The sequence below is a fragment of the Alosa pseudoharengus genome, unplaced genomic scaffold, assembly GCF_046254945.1.
Source record: "Alosa pseudoharengus isolate Yale_2024_CS ecotype anadromous, Long Island Sound unplaced genomic scaffold, YU_APseudo_1.1 YU_APseudo_1.1_scf_8, whole genome shotgun sequence".
Classification (NCBI taxonomy): domain Eukaryota; kingdom Metazoa; phylum Chordata; class Actinopteri; order Clupeiformes; family Clupeidae; genus Alosa; species Alosa pseudoharengus.
The window spans coordinates 24,869,183-24,889,276 of NW_027468870.1; the positions used below are offsets into that span (position 1 = coordinate 24,869,183).

Here is a 20,094-nt window from a genome sequence, read left to right on the forward strand (position 1 = left end):
TTTTTATGAATGTTCAAAAATCATGTTTTTTATTGTACATAGTGACAATTATCAAACTGTAAAATACATCTAATCAAAACAACCCAACATAGACTTGATTGCTGTTAGCCATTTATGCAAATACATTATAATGTTTGCAAATAAACTCTTCAAGATTCAAGTAGTTTCATGCAGGCTTCGAAGTGAAGCAGGCTTTTATGTGTTAAGCCTTCTGCTGTTTTCAGTCACTTTTATCATGCAGGCAATGGGTTGTGTGTGGATAGAAGTTGAGAAGTCTGTGAATATGGTGTTAAACCTCATCAAAGTTTCTGACATAAATCTTCAACCAGGTTTCAATAGGACCACTTCATGAATCATGCATATTTGCCTTCTAAAACATGAAGCAAGTCAACAATAGTCAAAACAAACACAATATGCACAACCTTAGATAAAGTAGGCCTGAGTAGTCTACAGAGGATAAAAAATAAATCAATGAGACCCGTGACATTTGACTGAAAACTAACAAACATATTGTCAGTGTCACAAAGTAGATTTATAGCCTTAAGTGTGTGGATGGATGTAATCAATAACCAAGTGAACATGTACACAAATAATACTCTAAGACTATTCAATAGCCCATTATGAAGTAAACTCTAATGTAAAATTGTAAAATAGATTAACAGTTCAATGATCAAAACCCAAGAATTGTATCCTGCTTATATAAGTATGAAATGCGACAATAAATTCAACAAGTTTCAGTTTTTTTATATATATATAATTGAAATGACTAATTACTCAAAATGCTAAAGGTCAGATTTTTTCATGTGTTGTTCCTCGTTGGTGGAATGCACTACCAGTTCCTACCAGAGCAGGGACATCCCTCTCCATCTTCAAAAAACTCCTGAAGACCCAGCTCTTCAGAGAACATCTCCTCTCGCAGGCAGGATTAAAAGTAAAAGGTAAGAAAGTAGAATGAAATAAAAATGAGGAGGCACACATAAACAGGCAGTTGCAAGTGTGGAAAGAAACAGACATATGCCAGTACAATTAAAAAGTAAAGTATTACATATGTACAACTCTGTTTCTAACAAATGCATGCAATATATTTGCTTTTGCCTTGCTAATTTAATTACAAATATAATGCACTTGCTTCCCTACTTAGTTTATTCAATATGGCCATATGCGAGTCCGTTAAGGTACAATGTTGCCTCAGGGCAACATGCCGTTTTTTGTAATTTCCTATGACGCCTACATTGATATGTTATGAAAAGTTGTTGATAAAACATCTTTACTTATCATTAAAGGTTGCTCATATTTTTTCTTGATGATTTACTGGAAGTAAAGTACTAAGAAATGCAATTTTCGGGAAAATGTGGCGTCGCAAGACACCTGCACAGCAAAATGACTGTGAGTCATGTGACTTCTTTCTTGCAGTTGCATTGGATAGTACTGGAGTCAAATTAGTGTGTGTGTTTGCGTGTTTGTGTGTGTGTGTGTGTCTGGTGTGTGTTTCTGTGTGTGTGTGCATGCATGTGTGTGCGAGCATTGGTGGTTCACATGCACAAGTGGCAACATGACAACATGAACTGACAACATGAATCGTGTGTTTGTGTGTGTGTGTGTGTGTGTACACGTGTGTGTATGTGTGCATGCATGCATGTGTGTGCGAACATTGAGATGGGTTCCTATGGTACGGTTCACATTGGGGGAGAAGTACATTAGTTCAAGAAAACACTGAGCTCCCATAATTTACTCTAAGCTTTGTTGTGGAAAGTGATTCATGTGTAGAATGGGCACACAAGCGAAGGAAAGTTGTATGAGTGTGTGTTTTGTGATGTCTTTCAACTCCTGGATGAAAATTATACTCTTTTCCACCTATGGCGGTCATTTTTGACCGTAAACAAAAAAAAGTGTGACCAAGTTGAATAAATCACTCAAAATTCAAAGAAATACAATGAATTCCATGTGTTCCACCTGCCTTTTGTGAAGGAGGTCTTGAGGCAATCTGATGAAAAATGGCATATTTATGGAACAGTGTTTGAAGGTTAAAAACAGCACCCACTGATGCACTTATTCTTGTACTCTACCTTTTTTTTTAAATTGTCCTAGAATTGTTGGGAGAATTGCTTTAAAAGGCTTAAACTGTTTACCATGTTGTTAGTCGCTTTGGCTAAAAATGTGTCAGCCAAATGTAATGTAATGTAATGTAATGTATAAGTGCTGCAGACATGCTGAAGGAGTCCTTGCATGACATTTATGTTTTTCTGAGCAAGGGCCACAATTCCCCACTCTGAATGTATTCTCACTTTATTATGTTACATTTGGGATATCTGCAGACCAGACCATGTAATGATTTGAATTTGAACGTTTGAATTTCCCCTTGGGGATCAATAAAGTATCTATCTATCTATCTGCAACGTTAAGGGCATGTAGGTCATAGATGGGCCAAGGAGGTTGAAACAAAATTCTCTCCATTAATACAAATCAAAATAGGCTAACCCATCCCAGTCATGTTTAATTGTTGATTTTGGAAATCTGCACCTCACGGGAGACATGACAGCTTGCTTTCATGCCTGGAACAATCAGAAGAAAAACACCACAGGGACCTTGGCAAGTCAGCCAGTACGCTGGCTCTATCGTTAGGGCTGATGCAGACTAGCCTACAAGTAGTCTTCTCTTGTGGACCATCTCATAGAAGTAAAGGGCTTCAAGAGTTAAGGACTTCAAGAGCTATTTCTATCTCTTAAATCTCGAGAGACTAGCCAACGTCACGGTAATTGAGTAATAAGACAGTCAGAAAAAAAAATCACATTTTCGTGTAATGCAATTCAGTAAAGGGAGGACGCGACAGGGAATCGTCGTGGCAACACAATATGTTACGCGCTGTATGCTCTTCAAGCAAACTGTCCCAAAACCATCGTGGATGGGGACGTATGGGAATAACGCGCGAACCCCTGGGTTTCCTGAACACTCACAGCGAAATTTAAACGTTTAAGGACCCTGCTTCCCGGATTTGGAGCGGACAAAAACTTTGATGTTCCACAGTAGTGTTAATCAGGAATGGCGCTGAAGGTGAACTTGAGCTGTATCGATTGCTTGTCCCAGAGTGCAAATCAAAGTGTATCCTCTCATACCACATCTGCCGGAGTAGCGACAACTCTGGCCAGTGTGCTCATCTTTACCATCGTGGTTGACATCGTTGGGAACGTTCTCGTCATCCTGTCTGTGTATAGAAACAAGAAGCTTCGGAACGCAGGTATGAAACTGGAGATGGATTTCGATGTTTGTGTAGAACTCCAAAAATCCCATGAAAAGCTGCAACCTTTAATAACTGTTTTATGTACGCTTTGCCAGAGACAGTGAAAGGTAAATAATCTGAACATTTACCTGTAACCGCTCGCCTACCCATGTAAAGTTTACAATTAGTCGAAATTAGCCACCTCCAAATGTTATAAAACCATGATTACATTGAAACGCTCCTCGAGCCAGCACGGAAATAGAATTGTTGTTTGGATCCAGCGTTAAATCAACGATTTCCAGTGATCTTAAAACATCTAATTCACACAGTCGTTTAAAACAACTTATTTGTAGTTTGTTTGTGTATTTATTTATTTATTTATTTATTTTTTTTTTTTGGGGGGGGGGGGGGGGGGGGGTAGCATATTATGAGTCTGAAGCTGAAAGGAATATTTTTGCATGTATTTAAAATAGTAGAAATTTATAATATAGCCTAAGACGAAATAATAAAAATAGTGGTTTTTTTCTACTGAACTTGGTTGGCAACATGAATGACAACTCATTATAGTATTTAGATCAACATGACTGCAAGGTATAGGCCAGAAAAAATATTCTGAAGTCTTTGTAAACTCCCTTTCCCCCATTGTATATGTTTGTTTACTAGTGTTGAAAGGTGATGCCGAAAATACCCTGATGCACCATCACACCATGTGTGAGGCTATTAGTGATTTTTTTCAGGTGACACCTGAAATATTTTCCACACAGTGGTACTCAGTTGAGCCACAAAACACTGAAGTGCGTAACTTCAGTTTGCCCTGAAGACTGTGGTCTTTATTCCCTCTTGCCAGAATGGGTGAGAACATCCTCAAATAGGCCCACAGCATGCTGATGAAGAGTATTATTGTGCTTCAAAACAGTCATCCCTTTCTCTTCTTGGGAGGACTGTACTTTTTATAAGGGCTTTGATAGACAGATACTCTCAGCGAGCGATTCAGTAATTTCCCTCAAGAGCAGTGAGCATGATTATGTTAGCCATTCTTTCTGTAATGCTATTATAACTACTTTGTCTATTTTCAACTTTATATGTGTCTCTCTCTCTTTCTCTCTCACACACACAATCAGAAGCTCTTTCACACTTAAATGGTTGTTCTGCTAACATGTTATTTTGAAGTCAGTGTTTTGTATAACTTAACCTTATTTGCCTCTCTGTAAAATATATTTAAAAACCAAATGAAATATTAAATGAAGTCAACATGCATGCGTTCATGGTCCGAGCAGTCCATAGAGATAAAAGAGGCTTAGAGAGCAACATCATTTGCAATAGCATATGTCTTGACTGGTCGATGTGGAGGCTGGACATGATTGCACTGCCCTTGTGAGTGCATGGTTGATAAGGAGAGAGGAGAGGGGAATGGCCACTGACGCCACATCCAGGAGCTGAACACATTGCTTCAGTCATCACCATCAACCCCACATCCCCTCCTCTCCACCCCCACCATTTCCCTCTTGGCTTATTGAAGGTGCATGGGGCCACCATTCAATCACAGGCCCATTCTTGATAATACAAGCATGCATTATGCATGTGGAAGGGGTTGCATGTATGCCTGCAGCCAGCATAGCACCATGAAAAAATGGTGGCAGAAACATGTGACCTAATCGCTGTAAAGGATTATGTCAGGGCTGTATTTATTTATTTATTTACTTTAGCATGGGTGCTAATTATTTATTTATGTGGGGTTGGAGAAGGTCTGTTGCGAGTGAAGCGCAAAAGGTTGTAAATGGGATTAGGAAAGCACACAGCTGTTGTCACAGATATATGAAACTAGAGTCACGTAGGTGGCGATGCTCGCCTGTTAGTTCCAGATCACTCCAACATTCGTTTCCATGAACAGTCTTTTATATTTGTTTTTCCATTGAACTCCCTGTTAATAAGACAGATGACTGCAATAAGGAGCCTTGTCTTGGAAATGAAGCAGGGGGCCTCTGAACATTACAAAAATGAGTTTCTCAATGCTCATCTATTATGACCTGCCTGCCTGTCAACAGTACTGCTGCTCTTGCTTTAAATGAATGTACACATTTTTTTAAACTCTTGCATCAGTCTCAAGACAGTTATCTATATCTTGCAGGGCTGACTCTATGGACAAGAGCATGGGATGTGCCTGTGTAGCAGATGTGCTCTGCAGTATATCAGCAGGATTGCCACACTATAGTGCAGTGTTTCTGACATGCTTGTGTGTGATATGCAAAAAGAGGCAGGAAACCCCCCGATTGTGGAATTTTTCCCTGTCATTTTCTATGATAGTTCCTAATCCTGAACCCAGGAGAGATCACCGTGCCGAAAGTCCCCAGCAGCGTGTTCCGAAAATAGGTCTTTTGCAAGCGCACCAGCAGACAGCTTTACTAGGTGCCGATGGACGCACCACAGCATGTTAACCGCACAAGCGTGGCTCGCGGATAACGCCCGTTCAACGCAAATGGTATGGTAGTTTAAAAATAACCCTTTGCTCACTGCTGCCAGAACACATGTAAAGACATTGTGTCATGTATGTGTTACACTGAAAGACAGTGTTGCAAATATTGGCTTGTGGGTTTAAAAGAAAAAAAATGTTCACAAGATGCAAAAATGTGTAGGGTAATTTGGGAGTCATTAGGATTAATCAGGGTAGGAGTTGCTTATGAACAGGTTCACCTCAACACCCACGTGTTTTCCATTGTTTTAATGTCTTTAATGGAACAACGAGTGCTTCTAGTTCTTCTTCTCATTAGCAAATAAATGGCCGTTTTGTACAGTTCCATTGGAGGTCCGTGACGACCAAACAGCTGGCATGAGTTTGTTAATCTCAGGTCTATTATTCAAGTCACAGTATTGCACATCTTGGCATCAAAATACCGTATAGTGGGATTTTGAATCAATTAATATCAGCGTTTTATTTTATTTATTTTGTGTTTCTCTACCTCTCGGGCAGTTTCCTAAAGGTGAGAGACATTTTTTTCCCCTGTTCACATATTAGCCAAGTGCATCACAGCCCACATCCAATCACAATCTATCCTGCTGTTGGTGTTATACAGCAGCTCCCGAGACCCCAGCAACGGCAGGACAAACTTATGAAATGTCCATCAGGAAAATGGCCTAACGTAAGAGGGGCCATTATTCGACACAAGGCAAAAATGCCACAAATGGGTTTCAATGTGCTCCGCTCATTGAAACTCATTGAAATAAGCAGCCCACTAAGAGGAGGCACTGCCCTGGTCCTGGTCAGCCCTCTCATCTGAGACCTGGATAATGCAGTGGGCTGTAAGTGCCCTCTTAATCATTGGGTATGGTCACTCTTAGGAGAGGTGTGTGCTCTTCTAGTTCTCCTGTCAAGCCTCTTTTGCTCTCTCTTTCTCTCTATGTCTCTCTTCCTTTATCTCTCTCTCCACTCCCATGATAATTTTATTGTATTCTTTATATTCTCTTCTCTTAAGGGCAATTCCACGCAAAACTGTCACGTCCATAATGCCAACTAAATAACATGGCATTGTGTTGCCGTTATGGATGTGACAGTTTTGCATGGAATTGCCCTTAACAAACATTCACATTTCCTGTTTCTCCTAGCCTGCTTTACCAAACACACTACTTAATGATAAATACTTACTTAAAGAGTCTGGGTACTCACAATTTGGAAATGTTTCCAACCCTAGCATAATGGGTGTAGACTCTGCATTAACTTTGAAATCATTGAAGTCCAGCCTAACCAATCACATTGATCAGGGATTCCTAATGTAGATAGATAGATAGATAGATAGATAGATAGATAGATAGATAGATAGATAGATAGATAGATAGATACTTTATTGATCCCCAGGGGAAATTCAAGATGTTGAATGTTACCTATGTTACTTAATGTTACTTCCTACTCCGCCTAACCTTTACAAACAAAAAGTAAACCGGATCAGCAGTCATGAAACAATGGATTTACCTTTCCTGTATAAATGTACGTCAATATTTTATGTTTGCACCATCTACCGTCTACCTCATTCACTTTCGATTTCTAAACTAACATCATCCCCTTTCATTGCTGATTGGCCTGCCTAACTGGTGGCTGAGGGGAATGTAAACATAGAGACTAGGCTATGCCAGGCTATGTTTTCCCACCAGCTGATTGAGTTTATAAGTATCTCAAGACTTTTCCAAGCCAGAGACTATAACAATCCTAATAAACTCTGCAGCAAACAATATTAGATGATGGTCTTTGGAAATACCACAGGAACAGTTTAAGGTCATTGTTTGCCAGTTACAATACTATGACAAGAATGTTACTTATTCAGTCTGAGTTTTTTTGTTTTGTTTGTTTCACTTTGTACTGGACAGAGTGACTTTTTGCTTTTCTGTCAATGTAAGAGATCAATTTCAGCCAAACGTGTCACTGACATTTTTTAAATTCCACTTCCCTGTGATCATTGGTTTTCCAAGTGCAAATCTCCTTTTTTGTCACGCTACTGTTGTTTTTTCCGGGTATTTGATTCTGGTGTTTTGTCAATCATAACAGTGAATAATATTCTCATCCCATCTCTAGTGATATGAGGCCACTATATTTAAGGTTCAGGGTAAGAATGAAGAATATTTTTGAAAGGCCTAATGAGTTCTGTTTCAGCACCAGTTTGCCCCAGATAGAGATTCTTAATAAAGGCACATCTGAAACCCAGATCACTGTAATATGGAAAGTGATGATTATGTTCTTATCCAGGTCCTACTGTATACATTAAGGTGCTGAAGAAGTCTCTTTGGAAGTCTGTCCATCTTATGTCCTGAAAAACCTTTGTTCATACATCATGACTTGACATTCAATGACCTTATTATGCTGACCCATTAAGATATTAGATTATTTAGTTTTCCAATTTCCACAGCTGATAAGTGTGCAACTGCAAGGGGCCAATATCTCAAAACCTTTCGACATACCAATACAGGAATGAATCTATTAGTCATTTTGCTTGAAAAAACAGTTGACAAATGTTTCTTTTTAATGAAAAATGTATTTATCCCTTTACCACAGTTTCATAATTTGACTTGTATGCACAATCTAGGCAAAATATGTCAAAAATGTGTGTCATGGTGAGGCTATTTTCATATAATGAGAATTAAAACAAAACACAGTCCCACATCTTCAGCAGTCAGCACTGTCATCACTAGGTCCAGTCAGTTGGTCAGTTGACACTTTTACACTGAGGAGGACAACTAGTCCCAGATTTAAGATTGGGGTTAGGGCCAGGCTATGATTTATTATTGTTCAATGATAGTTATTGCAGTTGACGGGTGTTTAAGAGAGGTTTACAATTTTGTGACAATCTCTTGATTGTTTGTTTGCTCATAATACAAGTCTTCTTTTATTGCCCTGTGGGTGTGTTGGGTATGATAACACCGTGAAGTTGTGGGTCAGTGCCATTTAACTCAGAGGGAACACAGATAAATGTAAAGGAAACGCATGATTGTGTCAGTGCCAGGTTGGGGTCAGCTGGGTATACCCAGTGGTGAGCTAAGCTGCTGGTGCCGTTGAGTCTGACAGCAGTTCATAACTCTCCTGGATCTAGGGATGGTTCCAAGTACATGGTTTGGCTGGCTCTGTGCAATAGCTGACATAAAAGGACAAAAATGGCCAAGATGTGTCCAACTCCTTGACTGTGGGGAAGGTCCAGCGGCCGATATAAGTGACAGGCACCTCCAGCAGCTACGCATAGTATAGCTGCTGTGGCAGCAGCGCTGGGAAAAAAAGATCGGCTTTAGCACTCGCAGGCAGGCAGCACTTGGCTGTGGCTACTCAACTATGCATCCAGGGATAATACTGAAGCTCCAGTTTCCGCTAGTGCCGCAGGGCTAGAGGGAAGACTGGAGAGTGTGATAAGGACAAACTCATGAAATAAAGAAGACCCTTGTGAAATAAAGCTGCAGTCACAGAAAAGAAGGGGAAAAAGGCAGTTTGGACAGCTTTGTCTTCAGCTATTTTAAGGCACAGGGTTAGTGTCTTCTCTTCTTGACACTTGTCGTCTGGTGGTCCTGGCGCACTTTTTGCTCGCTAGAATTCTCCAGAAGTCCCTTGTCCAATAAAAGTTTAAAGGTTCAGTGAGGCAACAGTCTCCCTCTCTAATGTAGTATCAGAAAGTCACTGAATAAATGGTCATGCCTCTCAGACAACGCAAATGGAAGTTCTCTTTGCACTCATACGTATTGAAACATTATACAGTGCCTAAAAAAAGTATTCACTCAATCAATTTAAGTTGGCCTTTTTTTTTACAATGATTTACAAACATCCCCTCTTTAATGTCAAAGTGAAAGATATTTCTACAAAGTAATGTTAATTAATTAAAAACATATAATGCAAAATAAGTGATTTCATAAATATTCACCCCCTTTAAGTCAGCATTGAGTAGATGCACCTTTGACCGCAATTTAAGTATGGAGTCTGCATGGATAGGTCTATAGGATTTTCTATAGTATTGAGGTCTGTGCTTTCACTCAAGAACATTCACCTTGGTGTCTTTAAACCGTTTCTGTGTAGTTTTTGCTGTACTTCTGATCATTGTCTTGCTTGAGAGAAATTCTTCTCCCAAGTTGTACTTATCTTGCAGACTGAATCAGATTTTCCTCCAGGATTTCCATATATTTTGCTGAATTATTTTTACTTTTACCTTTACAAGCCTTTCAGGCCCTGCTGTTGAGAAGTATCCCCACAGCATGCTACCACCACTATGCTTCAAATTATGGATGGTGCGTTTTTAGTGATGTGCAGTGTTTTGTGTCCGCCAGAAATAGCATCTAGTCTGATGGCCAAAATGCTCAATTTCCGTCTCATCAAACCAACGAACCTTCTTCCATTTGACATTGGAGTCTCCCAACTTTAGTCGAGATTTAATAAGAGCTTTGCCACTCACCCAGCTTTGACTGGTGAAGAACTCGGGCAAAAGTTGCTGTATGCATAGTTTCTTATATCTCAGCTGCTGAAGCTTTTAACTTCTTCAGAGTTGTCATAGGTGCCTTGGTCATGCGCGGATCTACGGGGTGGCAAAGGGTGGCAGCTGCCACCCCTAGGACACAGTCTTGCCACCCCTGTTGCCACCCCATTTATAAATCAGATAATATTTTTTTAAGTATATTTTATGTTCATACATGTTGGTCTGAGAACTGTGAGAAGGTGTGAAATCCGCACCAAACTCCTCTCAAATAGAAATCGCAGATTTAGAATCCCCTGCCCCCTCACAATGGTTTCACCCATCACCATCAGCGCAGTGACCCCCGTGAAATTTCACCAGCCCAGCAAGTTGCACAGTGCATGGAACTAGATGTCAACGTCTGTACAACGAAGTGGTAAGTTTGACCACCAAGTCGAAAAAGTCCATAATCAGAGTCAGTCCATAATCAGTTAACCCGGCAACAACCTCACTGTTAGTCTACGTTATTTACATCCGCAAGACTTTGTCTCATCAAATTTTTCGATGATGGTCAGGTCAGATAATAAGGGCATGCTCATGCGTAGCTTAACGTTAGTCTATTTGTGTGTGTCGCTAGTTTATAACCTTTGATTGTAAATACTGCTGTCGATGTCAACTCATTAATACACGTAATAATTCAACATGGGTTCTCAAAATTGTCATGCATCCACTTTCCCAGCATCTATGACTATCCAATTTTGGTCGACATGTCGATAGGATATCTAATCGGTGTCAAGCTGGGGGTTGCGTTTTTCTTTTTCCTTTCTTTTCATGGTGTAAATCAATCTACACAAGTAAAAGTAGCCTACATGACTGAAATTCTACTCAATCACAATAAGTAAATGTACTATTTTCAAACAAACCCTACTCAGAGTAGGCTACTAGACTAGGCGTTTGATGATGTCAAAGCACATCACATATGAAGCTTAGTGAGATTGCTTAGATTCCAGTTAAATCTTCCAGTTTCATTGGGTGATAGATTCAATCATTTGCTGGTAGATGAACCAACAAGCTGAGGCCAGCACAGGAGTTTGTGTTCTCAAGAAATTAACATGTTGATTGTTCAGTCGTGTTTAAGGTTGTTTCCTAATAGGAGATTTATAAAGGTACTTTAATACAGTAACTATACATGTACTTCATTATTCACCACTTTGTGAGTGAGTCAGTAGCCTAGATTGTGAATGGCAAAACATAATTTGGCACTAAAGATCAGGGACTGAAAACAGAATGATTTTCATTTAGGTTCGTTCTGAGCAAAAACATTATTTTATATCATAATATTATAATACCTATATAATATTAGGTCTTAAAAATGCTTGATAGCCTAACTTCAGGCACAGAAAATGTCCTTGCTTTAAGCCTTGCAAAAGCCTAACCTATGTATGGTGCTACCAACTGCATGACAGGCCTATACATATTTGCCTAGTGTCTCTGGTATTTAACAAATTGTTTCAGTAATTTAGACTACATACTTGGAAAAGGCAGTTAGATAGTGTTGGATATTAATGTTCTTTTTTTTCAACTAGTAGTTCTAGCCAATTATGCAGGGGAGATACCGATTCATAACATCTGACTAAATTCATCTTATAAGGGGTCTGGGGAACACTGTGTGGGCAGGTGACTTTCCAAGCCTATGGAGTTTTGAATAATATTCAAACAAAGGATAATCAGAATGATAAATATCGTTATTAACCGGTTATCTAAAATTGAAAATGACGTTTTCACTTTGGAACAAGTGAAATTGGTTTTGCTCCCGTTTTCAGTTACGTCCTTCCAAAAACTGTGTTCGTTTCTGGTTTTCATTCTTTGAACCGTTTCTAATCCCTGCTAAAGATATTTGGCCTTTAATTGTAGTGGGGGTTGAAGTAAAAACCTTCCAAAGAATTAAATAATTGAATTAGATACCCATACCCAGTACTTAGTTACTGTCCACCAGTGTGTGTGTTTGCATGTTTATTAGTGAGGTGGTAGATTAATAATTACATTCTTGTTATGTACAATTTAAATTGTTGTATTATAATAAATCCAAAAAGAATGTTTTGACTAAGAAGGTTATTGAATCAGATAGAAATGTTTTGACAGTCACAGTCATGGTTATCATTGCAACAAATCTGCATTAGAATCTTGTTTCAATTCAGATAACCTAAATCTACTGATGGCTTATTTTGTATGACTAAATTTGTCCATATTCCCTCAAAACTCACTAGAATACATCATTTGAGGGGTCATGTTTTAAAAAAAAATGTCTCCAGGGGAGCATATACCCAAATTATCAGAATCTTGTTTCAATCCAGATAACCTAAATCTATTGATGGCTTATTCTATAAATGTGTCCATATTCCTTCAAAACTAGAAGAAATCATTTGAGCGGTCATTTTTTTTTTTTAAATATCTGGGGGAACATACCTCCAAACCTCCCTAGAATTGCTTTTTGACACTGTATAATTACACAGAGAAAGAAATTCACATATTAAGACCCACATCATCCAAAACGTTCCGATTTGCCTCCCACCTTGTGTAATGTAGCCTAGTGTAGAGAACAAAACATAATTGAACAAAATATTCAATGAAATCCGTAGAATTTTAAGTTTTGAATAATGTCCATGGCCCCCCTCCTGGAACCTCATGCCACCCCTTCGCCACCCCAGGAAAAAATCTCTAGATCCGCCCCTGGCCTTGGTGGCCTCCCCCACCAATATTCTTCTTGAACGGTTGCTCAGTTTGTGGTGACGGCCTGCTCAAGGCAGATTTGCACATTTGCCATATTCCTTACATTCTTTAATGATGAATCACTGAACTTCCTTGATTTTTTTTTTGTATCCATCCCTCACTTATGCTTGTCAATAACCTTTTCTTTGAGTTGTTTGGAGTGTTATTTTGTCTTTATGGTGGAATTATAGCCAGGAATACTGATTGACCAGTAACTGGAGCTTCCAGACGCTGGTGTCTATAGGGCTTATTCGTAAACACTGCTGCGATCATATTGTTGACATGACATTCGATTCGCCTGCTATACTATACACATTCACTGCACTTAGGCGATCTCCTTTTCACTAATTGTGAGACTATTAGCACCAATTGGCTGGACGGCTGTCGATTTAGGTCAGTTACTTTAACGGGGGATGAATATTTATGCAATCGCTTATTTTGCATTATGTAAGGGATAATGTATAGAACACCTGTCATTATTGGGAAAATAAATTGGCTGAATCGTGTTTAATGCAGCATAAACATACACCTTGACCGCATTTCATTCTATATTACTGCGCTACCATAACTTGATACAAAAGTTAAAGTAGCTGCGTCTTAACGTTGCTTGGCAACCGTTCAGATAGAGGAAATATATTTCTTGGTGGAAGAATGATTATCTACGAATAACTCGTTATATTTCTAGTTGCTGTGCCTTTACTTTATGAAACTTGGCCAGCTTATTGCTTAAATAATGACCATTAAAACTTTGGGAAATCCCATTCAAGTCAATGGAGCGTTCTACTTGCATTGTGAAGTCATATAATAAATATTTTTAATTAATTAGCATTACTTTGTAGATTTGTTTTCACTTTGACATTAAAGAGGGGATTTTTGTAAATGATTGTAAAAAAAGGCCCAATTAAAATGACAAAGATTCTATTTATTAAAGCAATAAAAGTGGAAGTATCCAAGGGGAGTGAATACTTTTTATAGGCACTGTATGTGGAAGAATATAAATTGTCGGGTTGCAAACTATTTTTACAGTCCACAATGTTTATATTGACAGTGTTAAATAGAAGAGATACTTCAAATGAAAAACCAGCAGCATGGACAATGTGACTGCAACAGTGAGGGCAGGAGGAACAGACTTGAAGGCCGGAGAGCACTGGGAAATGTACAGTAGTTGTGGCCCAGGTGGTGCATTGGTATCCGCATAGACTTTAAGTCACCATTGAAACTAATTCAAACTGTCTTTGGTTCAAATATTTATATTATTTGTCTGAATATTTCAGCTTTTCTTTGACCATGTGTGTCACATGATCCCAGTGATCGTGTCTGTATATTCTCTTTTACAGCATTCCATTAGTTGCCCCTTGTTATCGTGCAGTTAAGGTCACACTCAGAATAACAGAATCTAGCCAGGAACGGTCATCTCACTTTTTTTTTTTTTGAGTACCTCAAAGTTGACCTTTTCACTTCTGGTTTTAATTAGTATTTTATATCTTTTGCTCCTGTGTCAACATTTGCAGTTCAAACAAGGCAAGGTAATTGCCTCAGACTGTCTGCATGCATTGAAAGTAATTGTTCAAACAACCCCCTACCTTTTATCTGTGATAGACCTCCCATGTTATTAAAATGATTACAATCCTTTCTAATCATCCCTAAACCTGGATGTTTTCAAACCACTTGAAAGTTTTTTACGACTGATGTGAGCATGTTGAGGTATGTGTGTGTGTGTGTGTGTGTGTGTGTGGATGTTTTAAAAGTTTTGTGATAGCCCACAGTGGAGCACTTGGAGCAGTGCAATACAAGTGGATGCTTTTGTCCAATGGATTTGATTATGCCTCAGTCAAATGTGAAAACAGTGGTCTGCCATAGATCATTGTGACGCAGTGTCAAGATGAATTTTGTTTGAGGGACCTTACATTTCCCTCATGTCATGTTGCATTGATGGAGCATGCGTGTGTGTGTGTGTGTGTGTGTGTGTATGTATGTGTCTTCCTCTGTGTGTGTGTGTGTGTGTGTGTTTCCCAAGAGCACTGTTTTCTTTCCAGCATGGACCTGAGTGGTCTCTGTCAAAGCTCATCTATGGAGGACGCAGACAAAGATGGCCTCCTGAAAATGGGAGGGCCAAAACAGAGCTGGCTGTGTGAGGTTGGTTGTTTGCATTGCTTTAGAGAACACGAGAATGGAGCCCACACCTTATATGGTCATTTTTGACAATTGCCCTTTTATGAGTGTGAATGAGTGAGTGAGTGAGTGAGAGTGTGCATGTGTGTGCACCTGGAAGACTTTGATGCCGTTAAGCTGTCTGTGTGTGAGGGAATGAAGGCAGAGTCTGAAGGTGGTGCGGTGTTTGCCACTCAAAGGCCCACACATTAAACATGATTTCCAGCTGTCCTGCTTGTGTTGACCTGATAGGGAGAGCCCATAAAACGCCTCATTTGAACGGCAGAGACGTTACAGGAGGCAATGCCCGGACACCCTGTGATGGTAATGAGTATTTAATGAGGTAAATGCCCAGGCAGCCATTGTTCAACATGCAGCCCACTACCAGCACACCCTCCACTGATTAACGGGACATTTTAAGCTGAGTAACCGGCACACCCTCCACTGATTAACGGGACATTTTAAGCTGAGAAGACATTGATGATGCCTGTTTTTCTCTCCGTGTGAAACATCTCCCTGGTGAAAGACACCCATGACATCCATGAGCTGCTGCAAGGAAAAATACAAGAATGTGCTTTGCTGCCTGATGTGTGTCTATTGGCCAGTTGAGTGGAGATCTATGAAAGTAGAACCTCCTGTTGGAGGAATAGGCACTCCTAAATTCGGTATGTTCTTCTTAAGGCACTGTGGTCTGCCCTCACACCACAGTGTTTCTATACTAGCTAACCCACTGAGTGCATGTGGAACCAACTTAAAGTTCCATTAAACCAATCTGCAGGCAGGACAGACAAACAACAAAATTGAATTTAAGCACTTACTCTTATTGTCATTTAGACTTAAAAGGTTGTATTTACATTTACAATATGGCATCTGACAGACATTGTTGTCTGTGATGGGTTACAGCACAGTGAAAGTGTTGGGACAGACTTTAACTTTGTGTGTCTGAGTCTGTGCCCCTCATGCCTTTTCGTCTCCAAGTCTTTCCGATGAGTAGCAAGCTCTCTATTATACGCAGTCAGCTCATTACGTAGAATCACACGCAAAACTGAAATAGAATTCTCTGACGTATTTTAGACTAAAATACGCAGCTCTCACTCAGAACTCAGCAGGTTTTGGGAAGCAGCACTTGCTGAGGATGACCTGGGAGTATGAGTTGGCGAGTTTTGTTTTGATGTTGTTTTTGAGTTCACTCCCGTTGACCTTTTCTCACTTTTTTTGTCTGACCTCTGAAAGTGAGAGTGTGTTGCATATGTGCTTCCTATGGGAGGAAATACTGCATGAGTCATGGAAGAGAGTGGAGGTGAGAGAAATGGTGGCCCTGGCTTGCTTTTTACTCCGAGCACACAGTTTACTCTGTTGAAACACTACATTGTAGTGTGTGTGTTTGTCTGTGTGTGTGTGTGTGTGTGTGTGTGTGTGTGTGTGTGTGCGTGTGTGTGTGTGTGAGACAAACAAAAAGAGCGAGAGAATGAGGGCAATAGGTGCATAGAGAATTCGGTTAAACGAGTTAAACGGAGTCAGAAATTCTAAGTGCAGTTCTGAGGCTGGAAGAAACAGTAATGTTGGGGCTCAGACAGTTATAGGTTATATGGGTTTGGTCTTTATATTATGTTTCACAGGGAGTCATCTTTCCAAATGATTACAGTGAATTACATACAGTCCAGTATATTATAATACAATGTAATGCAATGTAAAACAGCAGTTTTCCAATTCATTTTCTTCATTGATTTCAGAAAAAAAACATGTATAGTGTCTTTTGTCATTTATAAAATCTACTGCCTGACATTTTATCCATGCACGTGGAACATTATGAGAACAGGGTTTTGTACATTCCTGACCACCTTACTTTGCTTATTAGCTCAAGCTATCATCAGGCAGATCATTTGGAAGTTAGCAGAGGCAGTATTTCCCTGTAGGCTTAACCGGTACCATTGTCTGGTCTGTCATTGTTTGTACTTTGTGGTGTTTATATCACTGTTTGTGGCTTATACTAATGCGTTTATGTGCCACAGCATGAGCTTGTGTCTCATGAGGAGAGAAGAAAGGAACACCCAGTGCGAAGCAGTGATAAGGCTGAAAGCAGTCGCCTCTTTATACCTATCAGTTATCATGCGACCTAAGTGTGAAGTGTGTGAAATTCACTGGTGTGTGTGTGTGTGTGTATCAGAGAGAGATGTGTGTGTGTGTGTCTCTCTCTCTCTCTCTCTGTGTGTGTGTGTGTGTGTGTGTGTGTGCGTGTGTGTCTATCTGTGTGTCTCCCTGTATGTTTATCTGTCTGTGGTTTTATGTGTGTCTGTGAGAGAGAGGGAGAGAGAGAAAGAGAGAGAGAGGGAGAGAGAGAGAGAGAATGACATGTCCCGGATCCACTCGCAGCCAGAGGTCCGTTTCCCAAAAGCATATTGGCTAACTATGATACTACCTTGATATAGTGTCACTGCTAATTGTGATTCCGTAGATTTGAGTTGTGCATGCACAAACACTTAAGCTTCATATTGTCACACATCACGTTTTTAATTTTGGAAAATATTTGTTAGCTGTTAACAAAATGTGACCGAAATACGACACCGTATTTCTGTACTGTTTATGTGTGACTCAAATACGGTCATCTCACATTTGTCAGTGACGCTACCAAGGAAGATGCATCGTAGTTAGCAACTATGCTTTTGGGAAAAGGGACCCCTGACCTGGAGTCAATTTATCTGTCATGTCAAGAATGTTAGGATAGAGGCACACTACAGGTAGACTGATATATCAGCCAGTTTTGACCCATTTTGACACTTATCGGTCTATATTGGTATCGGTCTCCTTATACTCACTTTTTTTGCTGATACTTGTTTAAATGTGTTAAGTTCACTTAAACTAAAATGTATCACCATATAGACTACTTTACAATTATTGTTATACTTAATCATTTTTAATTAGCGTTACTTTACAGAGGCTGCTGGTTGGCAACTTATGTGACAGCAGTAAAGACGCTTGATATGCTGCACCACTCTCACTATAGAGTACAGAATACATTCACTTGAGACACTTTTGATGTTACCGCCTGGGTTTCTTAAGATGGATGACTGAACATTTCTTGGAAATTTAATGCAGGCACATGTCAGCAAGATTTTACACAGTGTCCCAATGTGGTTGTAGTTAAAAGAAGTAGGCTAAATTGCACTTTCAGTTTGGCGACAGTATAGTCGGAGCTACATGATTCCTTTCAAGTAAGTTTGTTTAATTACCAGCCAAATAACCAAATAACAGTTAAACAAATTAATACTGGCCCAAAATATCGGTCAAATATCGGTTATTGGCTACCCAGGGGCATTAGATATAGATATCAGTTGACCCCTAAGGCGCACCTTTGTTTCATAATTTCACTGTGCACACTTTATTGTCCTTTATGTCCCTGGTTCCAGTGTTTCCTCTATGTTGATTTGGTAGTGGAGGCCCCCCACGGTTTAATTTTCTTCCCCCACGGTATCAGAAATGGGGCAGACGTACAATAGTCGCAGTTGCCTTTCAAAATTCATTGTGCAGACCTGTTGTAGATTCTCCAAATATACAGCTCAATCACAACTGAAAATAATGCCTCATTGTGTGTGAATAGAGGTGAATACATATAATTGTTTGTGTTGCAGCGAAGTGTCAGTTGTCAGTTCCGTGGGACGGGGGGGGCGGTGGCGGTGGGGTGGGGGGGGGGGGGGGTTTCGGACAGGCCTGCCCCCACTGCTTAAAAAAATCCTAGAGGAAACACTGGGTTCTTTTCTGGTTCCCATTTCTGAATTGACTCCTTTGTCCACCTGAACCACAGACACATACAGTATCTTTTTCTCAGTTCCCTCCTTTTATCTCCCTCCCTCCACAACCCCACTTCTCTCTCTCTCTCTCTCTCTCTTTCTTTCTCTTTCCCTTCTGTCAGTATGTTTATGTACAGTAATTGCGTACTTATTCAGAGCAGAGCTTATTTTAATCAGCAACAGGTAAAATTACATCCACTTTTGACAGACCATATTTTGCAGACCAAATACCGTAGGATACCATGAGAACTGACTCCTGTGAGGATCAAGCAGGGAGACGGCAGCCATGATTCACAGGACATTCAGAAAAAAAACATATTAATCACTGTATTTGATACTTTTAGCTTGTTCTGTCTTCAAATCAGAGGGAGGATTCATTCTGAAAGCATTTCCACTGGGAGTGTAAGACTGTCAGTGTGAGTAATAGTTGATATGTGGTTTGGGGGGATTTAAATGAGAGATTGCTTATGGTTTTTGGCTGACCCAAAATGTGGTTAAATCATTTCGTCTAAACTCTTCTTGAGCCTGTAACCTTTATGATAATTTCTGATATGGTCAGGCCTGTTGTATGTGGGATTTAGAATGGTACAATATAAATATGTGAAATACAATGAACAGGAAATTCATTGCACAATAGTTATTTCTTAGACTTAATGTAATTTATTGAAAGAATATGTAGTTAGACACCATGGTTTGAGGATGAACATGTGTTGAGTATATACTGAAAGTAATTGAACTAATTGGTTTGGACACTGTAGATTAGTCTTTGCAGGTAAACAACATTGCGGTCATTACCAGTAGCCTATTGTCAACTCAGCTGTGAGTGAAAACTGTTCTCTTTCACCTCTCTCATGCTCTTTCTCAGTCTCTCTCTCTCTCTCTGATGTTCTGTGCCCAGGGGTTGGAGGTCTTGACAGTTTCAGGGAATTTATGTCTGAAGCTGAATCAGAACAACTGTGCCTTTCTACTGTATATGTCCTCAGTGTAGATTTGTGTGGTTCAGCCTCCCAGGCTGCATAGGGCAGGTCAGCGTGCCCGTTATTTATCAGCCCATACATTTTTATCTGTGCCATGCCGCCACTGCCAGGGCTGATGTGGGAGGTGAGAGCCACTCGCAAAATATCGGAAAGTACCTATTCATGGGTTTCATCAGGTCCCTTTCCACAGGTGTATAAAATCGAGCACCTAGATTATGAATGCAGACTGCATGGTGCTTGATTAATAAACCTGTGTAGAGGGACCTGATGAAACTCATGAATAG

At 39.8% G+C, this 20,094-nt stretch overlaps 1 protein-coding gene across 1 annotated transcript in view; it reads left to right on the top strand.

The window, feature by feature from the left end:
- Positions 1–3,039: 3,039 nt before the first annotated feature.
- The window catches only part of mtnr1c (melatonin receptor 1C), a 29,892-nt gene continuing 12,837 nt past the window's right edge, over positions 3,040–20,094 (top strand). The window contains exon 1 of the mRNA XM_076274317.1: positions 3,040–3,235. Within this exon, the coding sequence (XP_076130432.1) occupies positions 3,040–3,235 (196 nt within the window). The remainder of the gene's footprint in view (positions 3,236–20,094) is intronic.